This window comes from Myripristis murdjan, chromosome 20 (assembly GCF_902150065.1).
Source record: "Myripristis murdjan chromosome 20, fMyrMur1.1, whole genome shotgun sequence".
In the NCBI taxonomy this organism is placed as follows: Eukaryota; Metazoa; Chordata; class Actinopteri; order Holocentriformes; family Holocentridae; genus Myripristis; species Myripristis murdjan.
In genome coordinates, this window is record NC_043999.1 from 23,617,201 (window position 1) to 23,631,594 (window position 14,394).

The 14,394-nt window shown below is 40.9% G+C and overlaps 1 protein-coding gene across 1 annotated transcript in view; it reads right to left on the reverse strand.

The window, feature by feature from the left end:
- The window catches only part of col11a1a (collagen, type XI, alpha 1a), a 98,391-nt gene that overhangs the window by 23,881 nt on the left and 60,116 nt on the right, over positions 1-14,394 (reverse strand). The window contains exons 38-46 of the mRNA XM_030079751.1: positions 12,446-12,499; positions 11,422-11,529; positions 8,849-8,938; positions 6,964-7,017; positions 2,361-2,468; positions 2,113-2,220; positions 1,483-1,536; positions 1,093-1,146; positions 761-868 (exon numbers count right to left, since the gene is read on the reverse strand). Of these exons, the coding sequence (XP_029935611.1) occupies positions 761-868; positions 1,093-1,146; positions 1,483-1,536; positions 2,113-2,220; positions 2,361-2,468; positions 6,964-7,017; positions 8,849-8,938; positions 11,422-11,529; positions 12,446-12,499 (738 nt within the window). The remainder of the gene's footprint in view (positions 1-760; positions 869-1,092; positions 1,147-1,482; positions 1,537-2,112; positions 2,221-2,360; positions 2,469-6,963; positions 7,018-8,848; positions 8,939-11,421; positions 11,530-12,445; positions 12,500-14,394) is intronic.

Here is a 14,394-nt window from a genome sequence, read left to right on the forward strand (position 1 = left end):
CCTAAATGGAAAACTCAGATGGAATGCCTATATTGGACCTACGTAGGCATTTTTTTTTCCAGTGTTCACCCACTTTATGGTCTTATATCTACAACCTATGTCGGACCAACATATGTGTGTGATTTGGGCTTGTTGGTGTGTCAAACCTTATCTTATATTTTTTTATATGCTGGCCTGTACAGTGTCTTTGAATTGGCATAGCAACTGCTCACTTGAACACATAGTTCAGAGAGACATCAAAATTTGCATATGAGACAGTAACAATCAGGTTCATTCGACAGCATTCTGTACTCCAGCAACACTCTTTGTTCTGTGCTCATGAAGTCTTCTGTGAGGGGAAAGCCGGAGTGGACATTGACCACTGACATTCTAATGAGGAAAAGTCTCCGCTGGCCTTCCTTATGGTGGTGGCGAGTGGAATAAGGCTGGCGGCGGTGAATGGACGTCAATGGGGTGCAGAGATGGGTTGCAATACAATACACATCGCAGACCCAATTAAAATTTAGGAGACCAAATGAATGCATGGGTAACTGTATGAATGTGAGTGTGTGTTTTTAGCTTTGGTTGCACTCTAGCACAGTGCGGAATGAATGTTAGTGCAATGTATATGGAGATTAGGAACAAGAATATTGCATACATTTGCAAGATGTCCACAGTTGTATATTGTAATTGTTTACACACACCACAGTGTTCTCCATACAGGACAGAGGGAGTATAAATGCATATGAAAGGAGTTTGTGTACGTGTGCTTGGCACTTACCTGCAGACCGATAGGGCCTGGGGGTCCAGGGAAGCCTCTGGCGCCTTCATCTCCCTTCTGCCCAAACATACCCTGCTGACCCCTGGGACCAGGTTCTCCATCGCCTCCCTGAGGACCAACACACACTCAAATTTTCACAGTGATTTCCTGTTTAGGTTTAATATCTTCACAGAAGGCCAACACATGCTGTACATTCATTGTTATTACACATATCTGCAGCATTATTGGCAAATACGGCAATAATTTCCTTGCTGTGCTATAAACAAAATCGAAATGCTTATTGTCCATTGGAGCAGTTTCACACCTCTATTGGATGTGATAGTTGTACTTACAGCGGGACCTGGGGCACCTATGGGACCCTGAAGACCAGCTGGACCAGGAGGACCCTGAACACAAACAAGAAATAGTTATCTTAAAATAGTCATGTGCAAAGAACTATAAAACCCTGAATACACTCTTTTTGTTACTGTGAAAGCTGTATTTTAGTTTTTGTCAAAACTATTGTTTTGTGTGTTTTTTGTGAGGAATGTGTACTGGGATGTGAGTGTGGTGCATGGAGGAATCTCCCTTAAGAAAATATAAATAGCTCTTGTGAATCAGCAGTTGCTGTATCACCACCCACTGTCTGAGGTTCACTGAAATATGGTGAATTATGGACCGTATTGTTGCTGTAAGTGCGGGTGTGGGATGGAAGTGGATGTGCCACGTTTCCCATAACGCACCTGTTCTCCCTTGTCGGCTTTGCTTCCCTTCTGACCAGGCTCTCCAACCTCTCCCTGGGAAACACACAAACAGACGACCATCTTGTTAGAGTGCACTCGTCTTTGCCAAAGATCAATGGAAAACCACTGAAAACCCTGAATTTATCCATCTGGTCAAGGTACAAATCACTTCAATATTTGCATTAAGAAGCTCTGCAACCAAGATGCCTCCTCTCACAATGTTGATATGTTTATCTGTAGATGCACAAGATGTTATTCTTTTCCTTTTAAAAACCCACTAGCTCATTATATAGAAAACCTTGGTGGCGACATATGTTTGGCAGCTCAATAGATTGACTGGCTGGTAACCTTAAGGGGCATAATGATTGCAGGAGATGAAACGAGCAACAGTATTTCACTTTTACATCTCCTCTAATTGCATTTGCTGGCACTTTTGCTTATGAAGATGGATATGCAGCAGTGAAGAAAAGAGAGAGACACATTTTCATTGCAGATGGTCCGAGTGTGATCATGGAGATGAAGATTGATCAGCAATCTGTTTTAGTCCCAAAACGTATCCCACTTTCTGGAGCTGGAAAAGGAGTTGCAACTGGGCCAAGACAGAGAAGGTAGAAGTGGGGAGGGGCTGACCTTGTCACCATCCTCTCCAGGTGGACCCTGGGGTCCGGCGGGACCAGGCAGACCAACAGGACCCTGGACGCCATCACGACCAGCTGGACCCTGAGGGCCTTTCTCACCCTAGAAACACAAATGAATGTGTTAATTATATTTGTAAAATGGCAGAACTGAAGACATTAAGGTGAAGTATTTTGTGAAAATTCCAACATAAATTTTGCAGGGAGGTGTGATGTTGAGCATACAATGAAAAAAATACTTACAGGTGCTCCCTTCTCTCCAGCAGGCCCTGGGGGGCCCTGAGGGCCAGTTCTACCAGAAAGACCGATTGGACCAGCTGGACCAGCAGGACCTCTCTCACCAGGGGAGCCCTATGTTTTGTGTTTTTGTATGTAAAAGAAAAAATATGGGAGAGATAATAGGCCACAATTTAATCATTCTGGTCAGAGAGACACATTTCACAGTTCTGTCAGCTCGCCCACAAAAAAGAGCATGCTGTATGCTTAACAATGAACATTGTTATTAAGATATTTACAAAGCAACAAACCCAAGAGAGTTCTGCTGTTAATGGATGAACACAAACACACACACACACACACACACACACACACACAAAAGCAGGCACAACAGACACAAAACCCTTTTTTTAAAAGTAAGAAAAAACAGCAGGCGTAGCACACAGTTACAGGTGACATTTAAGTCCTATCAAAGCACTGCTGCTCGTTGAGAACAGCAAGTATTATCTTCTGCAGCTGGGTTGAACATTAGAGGAGGCAGGAGCCTGAGGTCCTCATGGCTATCTAGACTCTGATTGGCTCCCATGGAGCTCAACAGATATTTGTGAAGGAAGCAAGGAAGGAAGGAAGGAAGGAAAGGACGGAAGGGAGGAAGGTGAACACCAAGAACTCATAGACTACTAAATCATTCACACTAGCCCATTAAATGCTGACTGACACTCAGTGTTTGTTACTGTATCCCTGCTGCACCAGGCCAAGCTGCTGAGTACTTGTGTGCCTTAGACGCTCCCAGTAAACAGTCTGATGTTTGAGTGCTGAAGCGACATCTGTAGCCATGCATAGCTGCTACCAAGACCTAAACATCTAGCTATTATCAGTTACAGTTTCCAAATTTATTTTAATGTTTGTCCCAGTATCTATTTTTATAATGCTGATATTAGACTTGTATTCAAAATCAAATAACAGTCATATCGGTCAAATCATAAATCAGTCTGTGAAACATACAATGAAACATGTCTTTCTTTAATTTGTTAACTGTTCAACTGTATTTTTTGTAAACTATTTCTTCAAAAGGCTAAAAGCCATATTGGTACAAAATACCAAACACTGGGGACTAGTCTGAAAATATCAGGATCTGTGCTGGCCCTCAAAAGGCGATAATGGCTGAACTCTAATATGAATTTTTGTCATTATGGGTTTAACACTGAACTTGAATGATATGTAAACGTCAAGAGGTTGGACTTGGCCGTCTCCTGCATCATTCATCAGACGTTTGCTATGTAGTATGTGATTTTACTATGTGTTCTCTGTTTCTTTTATTTATTTATTATTATTCATAAAGGACAGTCATCATCCCACAGCTACAATGACATATTTGCAGGTATAAGACAACCTCAGATTCAATCTTTCTGTTCCACCATGACAATATGACAGACATTAAAAGACTTCTTAATGTTGGGCTCACAGTGCTTAGATTCAGCCCTGCAATATATTATGGCATGTTATTGCAAAAGGATGCATGCAGGTTATTGAGACACATGACTCACATGAATCTCTGTAGTAATACTTAGTATCAGTTTGGTGGGCAAAATCTGCAGCTGAAGTGAAGTGAACATTTTCATAAATTTACCAAGGTTGTGATTACTACGATGGCACCATGCTACCACTGCCTTTTTCTCAGCGACGGATGAACTGACAGTAATTAAATGATCATGTTAGCATTTACATATTTAACAGCAAGGCTCATTATCCCATACAGCACATATTAGATCTGTCAGAGCAGCTGAGTGAGATCTCTGCAGATCAATGCTGCATTTGAAGAGAAAAAGAAGCGGCACAAAATACAATAATGCAACGTTTGCAGTAAGCTGTTCATAACTAGTCAAATACTTGCCCAAAACAACTGCAATCAAGAACATTACATGGTAATTGTAAATTCAGGGCATATGTCACATTTGCATACACTTTCTTGCATTCAAAAGACAACAGAAATGGCCATGATGCAACATGTTTTTCTGGAACATTTTTAAAGCCAATGTGTGTCCCTACTCTGAGTCAAAGGACGTGTATCAGCTGTGGCTGGGGCGACTAGACAGTGTGACTCACCATATGGATGCCTTTTACTGGCTGTGTGTGTGTGTGTGTGTGTGTGTGTGTGTGTATGCCAGGAAGCAATGGAGCACACAATCTTGATACCCAGCTACGGTAGCGCATGATCACTTCAATGACAAATTGGTCTGTGCAGCAGGATGAGGTGAAATCAGGCCATGCTTTCACTCATTCATTCATTCATTCAAAAACATTAAACCAGATGGAATGAGCTGCACCAGACATAATGACTAGAATACACATGCAATGAAATGTTTCAGTGTTTCAGAAATGTTTTAGCGATTGCAAGGTCTGGCTGTCACTGCACCTACAGAGTGACGAGCTGCAACTCAGTTCTTATCAAGTGTGAAAAATACATTGGGATCCAAAAGTCTGAGTCCTCTACCAGCACCTGTTTGTTTTCATAATGCACAAGTTAACACAAAAACTTGTTTGTTACTCAGTAGATGCTGCTTGTTCAGCAATTAATTATTTATACCTGATACAAATTAAAACTTTCAAATCTTTGCAAAATGTTTTTTCTCAAACTGAAATATATCTGAGTGTAAAGATTTTCTCTCATTGTCGTCAACTGCTAACACCAGACATCGACTAATATTGTTCTCTGTGAGTTATTTACCGTACTGGTGGTAACTTAACTTTGAAAAAGACTTCCACTAAGAAATAATTTCCCATACTTCATAACAAAAAGAGCTTGGTAAGCAGTTCAGGGCCAAATTGTTCCCATCAGTACTGAAAAATTACCTTTGCACCAAACTGCAATATAAGGCATGCTAGACAGATTTTCACAAAACATGTAATCTTCATTCAAAGGAAGACCAAATAGACCTAAAGTGACAATACCTTCAGAAAATCATGATATCAAAGTAAGAGAGAACAGCATCTGGGTCAGACTAGGTCAAAACCTTGTCTGCAACTACATTTAAAAAGCATCTATTTGACCTCGGCTCCATGAACAGTGGCTGTGCTGGACAGCAGTTTTCAGACCCTTATTATTCATACAGTTAAATAGCATTTTTTTTTTTTTTTTTTTAATGAAATAAGCTGCTTTCCACTCATGGTACGGCTCAAACTTGACTTCTACTTAATTCACCTTATTTTGATGTTTACTCACAAACTATTTTAATCAGCTCACCTTGTTTTTCTCTTCACTTCTCTATCCTACCTACACACAAACACATACACACACACCCCTCACAGAACACTGTTCACACTGATTCATTTTGAAAGAACAATGGCCAATGAGGAAACACCAACACTTGGCCGACCAATGGTGTAACATCACCACTCTCTTAACTACACACTGATGAAAGAGAAGTAGCACTCTTTTCTGCAGAGCCATGCCGTTCCTTTTCATCCATTTGGGAAATGGTCTACAAATGGCACAACAATGACCCTAAACATGCACTGAAGCCACACCAGGCCTATTTCAAGTCCAAGGCAGAGCAAGGAGTGCTGACACGCAAGGCTGTACCTCCACATTCGCCAGACCTCAACCCCGCTAAACATCTTTAGGAGCATTTGAAAGGCCTAGCACAAGGCATTCCCTGGGCTGCTCTAAAAGAGGGCACTGGAATAAAGTGGACTGCCAAATTATGCAAAAATGTGTAGAACTGATGCTACATTGAGCCAGGGCAAGCCATTATTAAGGCAAATGGTGGACAAACCAAACAGAGAAATTTTGACTTTCGGTAAACACTTTTTCTGATTTATTATTACTGAAAATGGTGTACTCCTCTTTTACAAATATCATTTGATGAAAAAATTGTATTTATTTTTTTGCTCTTGTTAGTGGACTTTTGGACCCAAACGTATGAGTTAACCAGATAAGGGCTGGTTGGTGCTTGTACCCTCTGACTAGAGGGTTGCTGGTTCTAATGCCTGGTGTGTTTGAGAAAATCCAGTCTCTCCCCACAATAAATAACAAATTGCACAATGGCAAACATTAGGAGACTGTAGTTGTTCTGGGCAGCTCTCACTAGCCGACAGTAGGAGACTGTGGTTGCATTAGGCAGCTCCCAGTGTGAATGTGTGGACCTGCATGAATGTTGCAGTATACTGCTGAAAAAGAGCATGGTGCTCATCAAATCTCCCCTCGGGGGAGTGAAAAAAAAAAAAATCCAACTCTCTCTCTCAACTTTGAGACAGTCGGCTGAATCAGACAGAAGCCACCCGTGGGTGATGTCAATAGAAAAGCACGAATGAAGTTGGTTCCAACAGTTAGCGGAGATAAATTGAGGCGATTCCACACTATTTCACATCCAAAGGATTGAAACTGCCCTCTAGTGCTTGGCATCTTAACTGCAGTAAAAACACACTGTACAAACTCACAACACAAAGAATGAACAAACAAACTAAAACCCTGTGACACAAAATCTGGCACAAATCAAGTATAGAGTGACATAAAACAAGACAGGGTAACGTAAAGAAAGGAAGGCAAGAATAAAAATCAGGCCGAAAGTAGAAACATTCATGTTTCTTCTTCTGAAATGAACCCAAAGGTAACTGGATCTGTACTTACAACAGGGCCAGGTGGACCTTGAGGACCCTCTCCTCCTTTCAGACCTGCTGGACCCTGAAGAAAAAGGGGGAAAAAAGACATGAGGGCTTTTGGAAAATGTATTAAGTTCAATCAAAATCAAAACATGATATTTTCAACCTGGCAGCTTGATCGATAAGGATTATGTTGTGGAAAAGGAAGTGGCTGGGTGTCATTTTCACTTGAAGTGCAGAGAGCTTTTTTTTTTTTCATCTGAGCTATCAAGGCGCTAACATTGCCAGCATTAGAGGTTCTATTCCCTAAAGCAAGACAATAAAGCAGCAGTTTCATATCTACTGAGGCTACGCATATTAAAACATATTACCATGTATTCATCCACACACCGAATAGTGGAATATTATTTTCAACCTGATCATTGAGCTTTCTTAACGTCTGAACTTGTGACCTGTGAAATGACACTGTAGCCCGTACAATACATCTGCCGCTCTGCATTCAGACGTCTTCATCTGAGGCCGTTCCAGTCACGACTGTCTTCCCTTCCCTCATTGGTTTCCAGCCTCAGCCATACATCACTGAGAATGTGCTGTGAGTGCATTAACGCGGCAGAACGCCGTTTCCAGAAATATCATTGCTATTGACATTTTCTACCTGTTGGAGTGCTGGCATGAATCCGCGGCCATCAATATGGTACGTGAGAAAAAATAAATGCAACCTCTCCCTCAGCCTTCAGTAACTGACGTCACATCTTGCAAAAAAAAAAAAAAAAAAAAAAAAAAAAAGAAGAAGAAGAAGAAGGTATGGCTTTTGGGGGAAGGCAGCACAGAGCTTGTTGATTTTGTCGAGCTGAGTTCAGGACAGGTATTTATCGGCTCATATATTCCCCTTCATTTTCCCTCTCATCAAATGCACAATAAAATAAAAGAACTGAAATAAATAACTTGGTGTGTGTGTGTGCATGTGTGTTTGGGTGTGTGTGTGTGTGCTGCTTATGCCATTTTCCACTACATATCTCTTGGTGCAAAAGGTCGTTGCACACGCATGGGTGCACCAGTCTTATTTGAGAGTGTATGCATGTGTAAGTAGCTGCTCTTCCTCTATACCTTCTATACCCCTGTGTGCATATGCAGGTTTGTGCATGTATGGCATGATGCATGCATGTGTGTGCCCCCTGCATGTTTATCAGCCCACAAGCCTGTGTGTGTATATGCATGTGGGTGCTTGTGTGTGTTTGCAGCTCCCTTGTGGGCTGCTGTAGCACACATGGCAGTCTGGGTAATGAGTCTCTGCTGGCTCTGGCTGCGCGCTGGAGTAAATTACAGCGGCAGAAAACAATCATTGGTGCTGCTGGCCTGCAGAGAGCCGGATTGACCTTGGAGATACAGGCGGCACAACAGCTCCTCTCTCTCATTCATTCCCAGCCACCACTCTAATTGCCAACATTTCCCACTTAATAATTCATTGAGTAAATAATGCATACAGAGACCAACAAATAGCTTTTCTCCCTTCCAAAAAATGCAAGACCTGTAAAAAAAACAAAAAAAAAAAACAAAAAACAATCCAAGTCCTTCAGATGAACCAGGGTGAGATTTTACAAATGGATCCCCAACCCACAATTCCCTACTTCTGTAATAGAGGACCATGATGCATTGCGACGTTAAAACAGTGGTGTCAGCGGCGGCGGAGCGATGCCGAGGCACACCCGCTCATTTGTAAGATGTCGCTTTGGATTTCCTCTGCATGGGATTGATTGCTGGGAGTGAATTCCAGGGCTGGTGTCTCTAATGAAGTGAATAGCATTGAAACGGCGCTGGTTCATTTGTTAGGCGGCAAAGTTCTGTCTCCTTCTACTGGCAAATGCGTGGAAGGGGAACTGCTGATGAATAGGTGCAGGTGAGGCGGCTCTTACCGTGGCGCCAGGTAAACCTCTCTCTCCAGGGAAGCCTCGAAGACCAGGAGGACCATCCTTACCAGGAGATCCTTGGGGTCCAGGGTCTCCCTATGAACACAATCAGTATAATTCATGTTATGTAGTTTAAATACAGTCGCATAATAATTCATCATTTGTTTTCAATGCCACTTATCCTACTTAAGGTCCCTGCTTGCTGGAGCCTATCCCAGTGCTCATAAGGTGTAGGGCAGGGAAACACCCTATAATAACAGTAATGTTTATTTACATACATTTTATTCTGACAAAGCATTGTGATTAAGGTGTTACTACAATAATGCAGCCTTGTTTTAAACAACGTTTTTGTCTTAGTAATAGTGAACTCAATTTTGAAATTATTTGCAAACCAAACCAAAAGCTTGCATCTTTAGCATATGCTTAATGTTTAATGCTATTATATTACAATACCGGTATATTACTTATGTGTAAATGTAGCACTAATCAAAAAGCAGAAGTTGCAATGTGGTTTTCAGTGAGACATGAGACATGAAATATTTGAGAAATATACAAAAAGAGAACTACAATGAGTTAAATACAAAATGAATACATGAAAAAAAATGACATAGAAGGAAAGAGGAAAGATATGAGGTTTAAAATGGATGAGATCAGATTTCTTTTGTGACTTTTCAAATAGTCATCATCTTTCAGTACTATTTTAGACGTGTGCATTTATTTATTTATTTATTTTAGTTTAGCCTGGTTTAGTTTAGTAATTTTATATTCATTATTATTTTACTTTTGGAGTTAAACCTTAAAACAGATGAATTAAAAATACATAGACAGTACATAAATGTCTGATGATCCGTCTCTCAGACCTGCACTCCCCTAAATCCGTATGATTCAAACTTCAAGAAATGTGTCGATCCCATTTAGACACACTGAACACCCACCTGCTCTGCTGAAATGTGTAAATGCATGTGTCCAGCACCCACATAACGAAAACAAATCACTAACAGCACTGTGAGTGCTTTCTATTCCTAAAAATAAACAAAAAAGATGCAAGGTGTAAAGCAAATAACAGCAAATGTATACTAATGTTGTTTTTTTGCATCCCACCAGAAACATGCTCATTTTGCAGCTGACATATTCTTAATGGGCCATTAGCTGCAATTATTTTGAATCATGTATATTTTCTGTGGATTCATTAGTGCTGTCAACACACAGTCAATACAGAGGCTTCAACTAAAATGCAAACCAGGTTGGTATTGCTTTCAAATAATCAGCCTCATCATGAAACTCAAAGATTTCAGCTCTTCTAAACTCAAACTAATTAGGGGCCAGGATTTGTGATGGAGGAGTCATAATGATAACAAGAGCTGCTTGCAGGGCGCTTCCAAAGGTCAAAACATAAACAACTGGTTTTGGTATTCCACACCCAAAACATTTTGGTGTGTTTAATTCAGCATGTTGGTTTGATATAGAAAAATTATCTGTGTTATTTATCATATTGGGGTAGGAAAGATGTGAAAAGCTCATGTGTCTGCAACTATCTGCATGTACCCCCCCCACCCCAGGCCATTGTTATAGCTCTAAAAGTTCCCTTGTACCCTATCTACATGAAAGAAAAAGTACCAATTATTCTAGGGTAGCTTCAATTACTTGCTTGTTCATTTTGTGCCCCGCATTTCCAAAGCAAGGGCATTTTACTTCAGAAAAAGTTGCTTCAGGCTTCTCTCTCTTTTCTTTTGTATTGGCAGGCTGACTTTATCTGCAAACAGGGAGGCACAGAGGAGTGGGCTCGAGAGGTATAAGAGGATTTAGGCTCTGCTGCCAAGACCTCCATGAAGTGTCCCTGGCATACTGATGCAGAGGCCTGAGCAGAATGGGGAGGGAGGTGGGACTGTGAGTGGCGGAGGGCTTGGAGTTAGCCGACGGACTTGATTAAACTGTCTGCTTCGGGAAGACAAGGAGAAAATGAAAGTAGGAGACATGCAGCGTGAGCGGAGGGTGCAGTGAGGGGGGCTGCTGAGTGGTCCAGGGAGTTGGGGTGGGTTGGAAAAAGCCCATACTTCTACAAAATGGCTGCTGTCTCTTCTTAATGGGCACTTGAGTGCCAACCAGGGAGGGCCAGTGAGGGAATTCAGCCACACACTCTCCACATCTCAGCTACTGTAGCTTCATGAGTTGCTTGCCAACGTCGTGCATAGTGCACAGAAACAGGGCGAGACTTTGGGTTTTTGTGGTTGTAGGGGGAACTTTAGGGTGAATTTGATGCTGAGGATTACTGTATTTCTCAGTTGAATTTAATCTGAGACTTGCATCGCTTGCAGAAACAAAACTTGTGGTGACTACAGCAAATCAAACTGCATGCATTTCCAAATGCAAAGGTTAACACCTCAGCTCAATACTATACTGCTGTTTATCCTTCTATCCACCTCACTGCCTCCCTCTTTTTAGTTTACTGCTAATAAAATAGTATTTCTTTCTTTCCAATATTTCCTCCTTCAACTGAGCATTACCTGTGGACAACCTTGTCTCGAATCCATTTAAGTGCTGAATATCGCAAACTGACAATACATGTTCTCTCTACTCACTTTGGCTCCTTCTTTGCCAGCAGCACCAGGAAGACCCTGCTCTCCAGGTGGGCCTGGGGGTCCAGGGTGTCCTCTCTCACCCACAGGACCGGTCTCTCCAGTTGGTCCCTACAACATCATAACAGGATAATTAGATGCAGTCCAATATAACAAAGACAGCCTATGGCTAATGAACGCAAACAGTTGGTCAAATCCTTTCTCCTTCTTTACAATTCTTTACAGTTTTTTTGTTTTTTTTTTTAGTAATTTTACGATAATTTTCTTGTAGTTTTTCTTTATTTCCCATGTTTTTTTTGGAATAAGTTTCTGGTCTTTTTTTTTTTTTTTTTTTAAGAAATCAGTTATTCAGGATTCAAAGGGTTAATAATTCACCTTAATAATATGGAGGCCGTAAGCATACACTGTCATTTCGTATGCCACAGATTAGATTCTCTGACATTTTGGGTGAAATCCAAAATATGTTGATAGGATACACACAAGATAGCCACAATTTTCAATTCTCAGCTTTGATCAGCTCAACTCAATTTTGATCCTTTGGTTACTTTTAATACTTTTTTAATGCTAGTTATCAGGGAAAACTGACCATTCAAATTATTTGTATCAATTTTGGACTACACAACAAATGGCAGAAGCATCAACTTTGAAGGCCTTCAAAATTAAACTAGACTTCTCCATTTTCTCTTTACCCAGAGAGTAAGTGAATCCCACAGTGAGGCTTTTGTGTTCTTAAGTTTGTGAGATATTTGTAAATGCTTTGTTCCCTTTTCACTCTTCAGCAATAAGTTTACACCACAATGTCAGGCTCGGGGCAACACTCATTTGCCATGTACATCATTTCATTGATTAGCAATTAATAAAACAAGGTTTAATTGACCTCAAGATGGCATCCCTTGGTAGATAATTTCACACTTGGTAACTCTGAATCAAATAAAGTTTACGAGACAAGATGGGGTCGAGGTGATGTTTAACTGTATTCATTTTGTCTTTTGGCTGCAACAATTCTTTAATAATCCATTTGTCTTACTTGAGGTCCGACAACACCTCCCGGGCCAGGTGGACCAGTCTTTCCTTGGAATCCCTAAAAGAAGAAGACACAGCCTTATTGATATCATTTATAATAATAAAGCAAACATCTTGAACTATCAAAACTAAAGAAAACAAACCATTATGGCTCATCCGTATCTTGATGCGGGGATTTTTTTTCAACTGATATGCGACAATAGGTTTAGGGTTATATATATATTTTAAGTACAAGCAAGTTCTGATTATCCATTCATGCAGTAGTTACAGTTTGTGGATTTCAATGAAATCCAACTCATTTATTTTTTTTACTGGCACTGCCACATGCTTTACTATACAGTATGCATACTAAGTGCAGTATGTTTTCTGTGCGGGCCATTGCAAACTGAATTTCCCTCAGGACAAATCGCAAATATTGATTATTTCCAAAGGGCTACACTTCAGTGAAAGCTTTTTTATCGTCTTAGGTATCTTGGTGTCATTTTAATTCCATTTGACGCCTATATCACTCCCCCTGCCGATAAACGCTACATCATAGAGTAATTTATCAACTTGCCCTTACCTACCACCTCACAACCAAGTGCTAACAAGGAGTATCACATGACCACGGGGTCAAAGGTTGATTGCTGCAATAACAAGATTAGCAAACCTCACAAGCAACAAAGGGATACAAAGCAGACTGAGCACATACGCTGAAGACATCATTCAATACATGTGGGGCAATGACAAGGACAAGAAGCATTAAACTCTTAAAGGATTATACCTGGGAGTGGGGTTGCATGGGATATTCAAATGCTTTGCCCTCAGAGTGAATTAATTACGTAGATGAAGCAGTCCAAAACAAGCAAGGTGAAAGTCTAATCTTAATTGTGGTTCTCACAAGACAAATTGCTTAATACTGCTGAATGAAAGAAAGTCTTTGGGACAATGGGACCAATCACCTTAAAGGAACAACACCATACTTCATGCAAGATATACTGTAAGAGATTCTGCCCATTTTTAAGAACACTGTTGCCTTAATGAGAGCATTTTGCATTGGCCACAACTTCATTTTAGTGCTGTTTAGAACTACTAAATAACTTTACCATGCAATTCTCTTTTTTTGGACCAAAGCCATCTGAGTATCATGGAGAAATCATCCTGTGAGAGTTAGCATTTCTCTAAAGCAGAATATTCAGTGGGATATCTGCTCAAATTGTTGTAGTGAACTTCATGCACACTGCCAGTTCACGTTCACAGTGAGAAGTTGATTTGCATTGCATGGGCACACTTGAGCTGATTCAGTCGGTGAAGCCTGGTTCAGCAACAGAACAGGTGAAGGCAAAAAGACAAAAGTCCAATGTCTATCCAGTCCTGCTACACAAATCCAATGCATTTCTGTATTCCAGAATCTTTGTCCAAGGACTGTATGCCCTTCAAATTTTAGCTTGACCTAATATTGAGATGTCACATATTAAATGAGGATAAAAGGAGCCTAAAATCCACCACCTTTGCATCAGAGCTCCTGAATGTGTTCTCAGTCATCTATGCATATAGTGTTTTAAGATAGCATGAGGTGAGTCAGTGCAGTGCAGCTCTGTTAATACCAGTGACTGATCGACGTAGCACATACAGATGTCAAACACCAAGGGCAAGCAGCACACTCTGCGCCTTGACCTGTCCACTGATTTTCACTTGATCTTCAAATCCCCAGACTGAATCCATGACTTTCCGCAGGACATTTTCCGACCACCACGTTCTGTTATAAAACTGATCCTGAATGACTTATGACTCAAGGCCTATTGATCACGTTGCGTTGTGATTTATGGTGATGTATTATTCAACGGAGAGCCCCGGGCAGCACTGTTACAGCATCAGCCCTGAGTCAGAGACACAGAGTCAAATCTTTATTTGCACCTCCCCAAGTGCAACTTGTGCTGCTGGAGCTGAGCACCTATGAAGGTGTTTACTGCT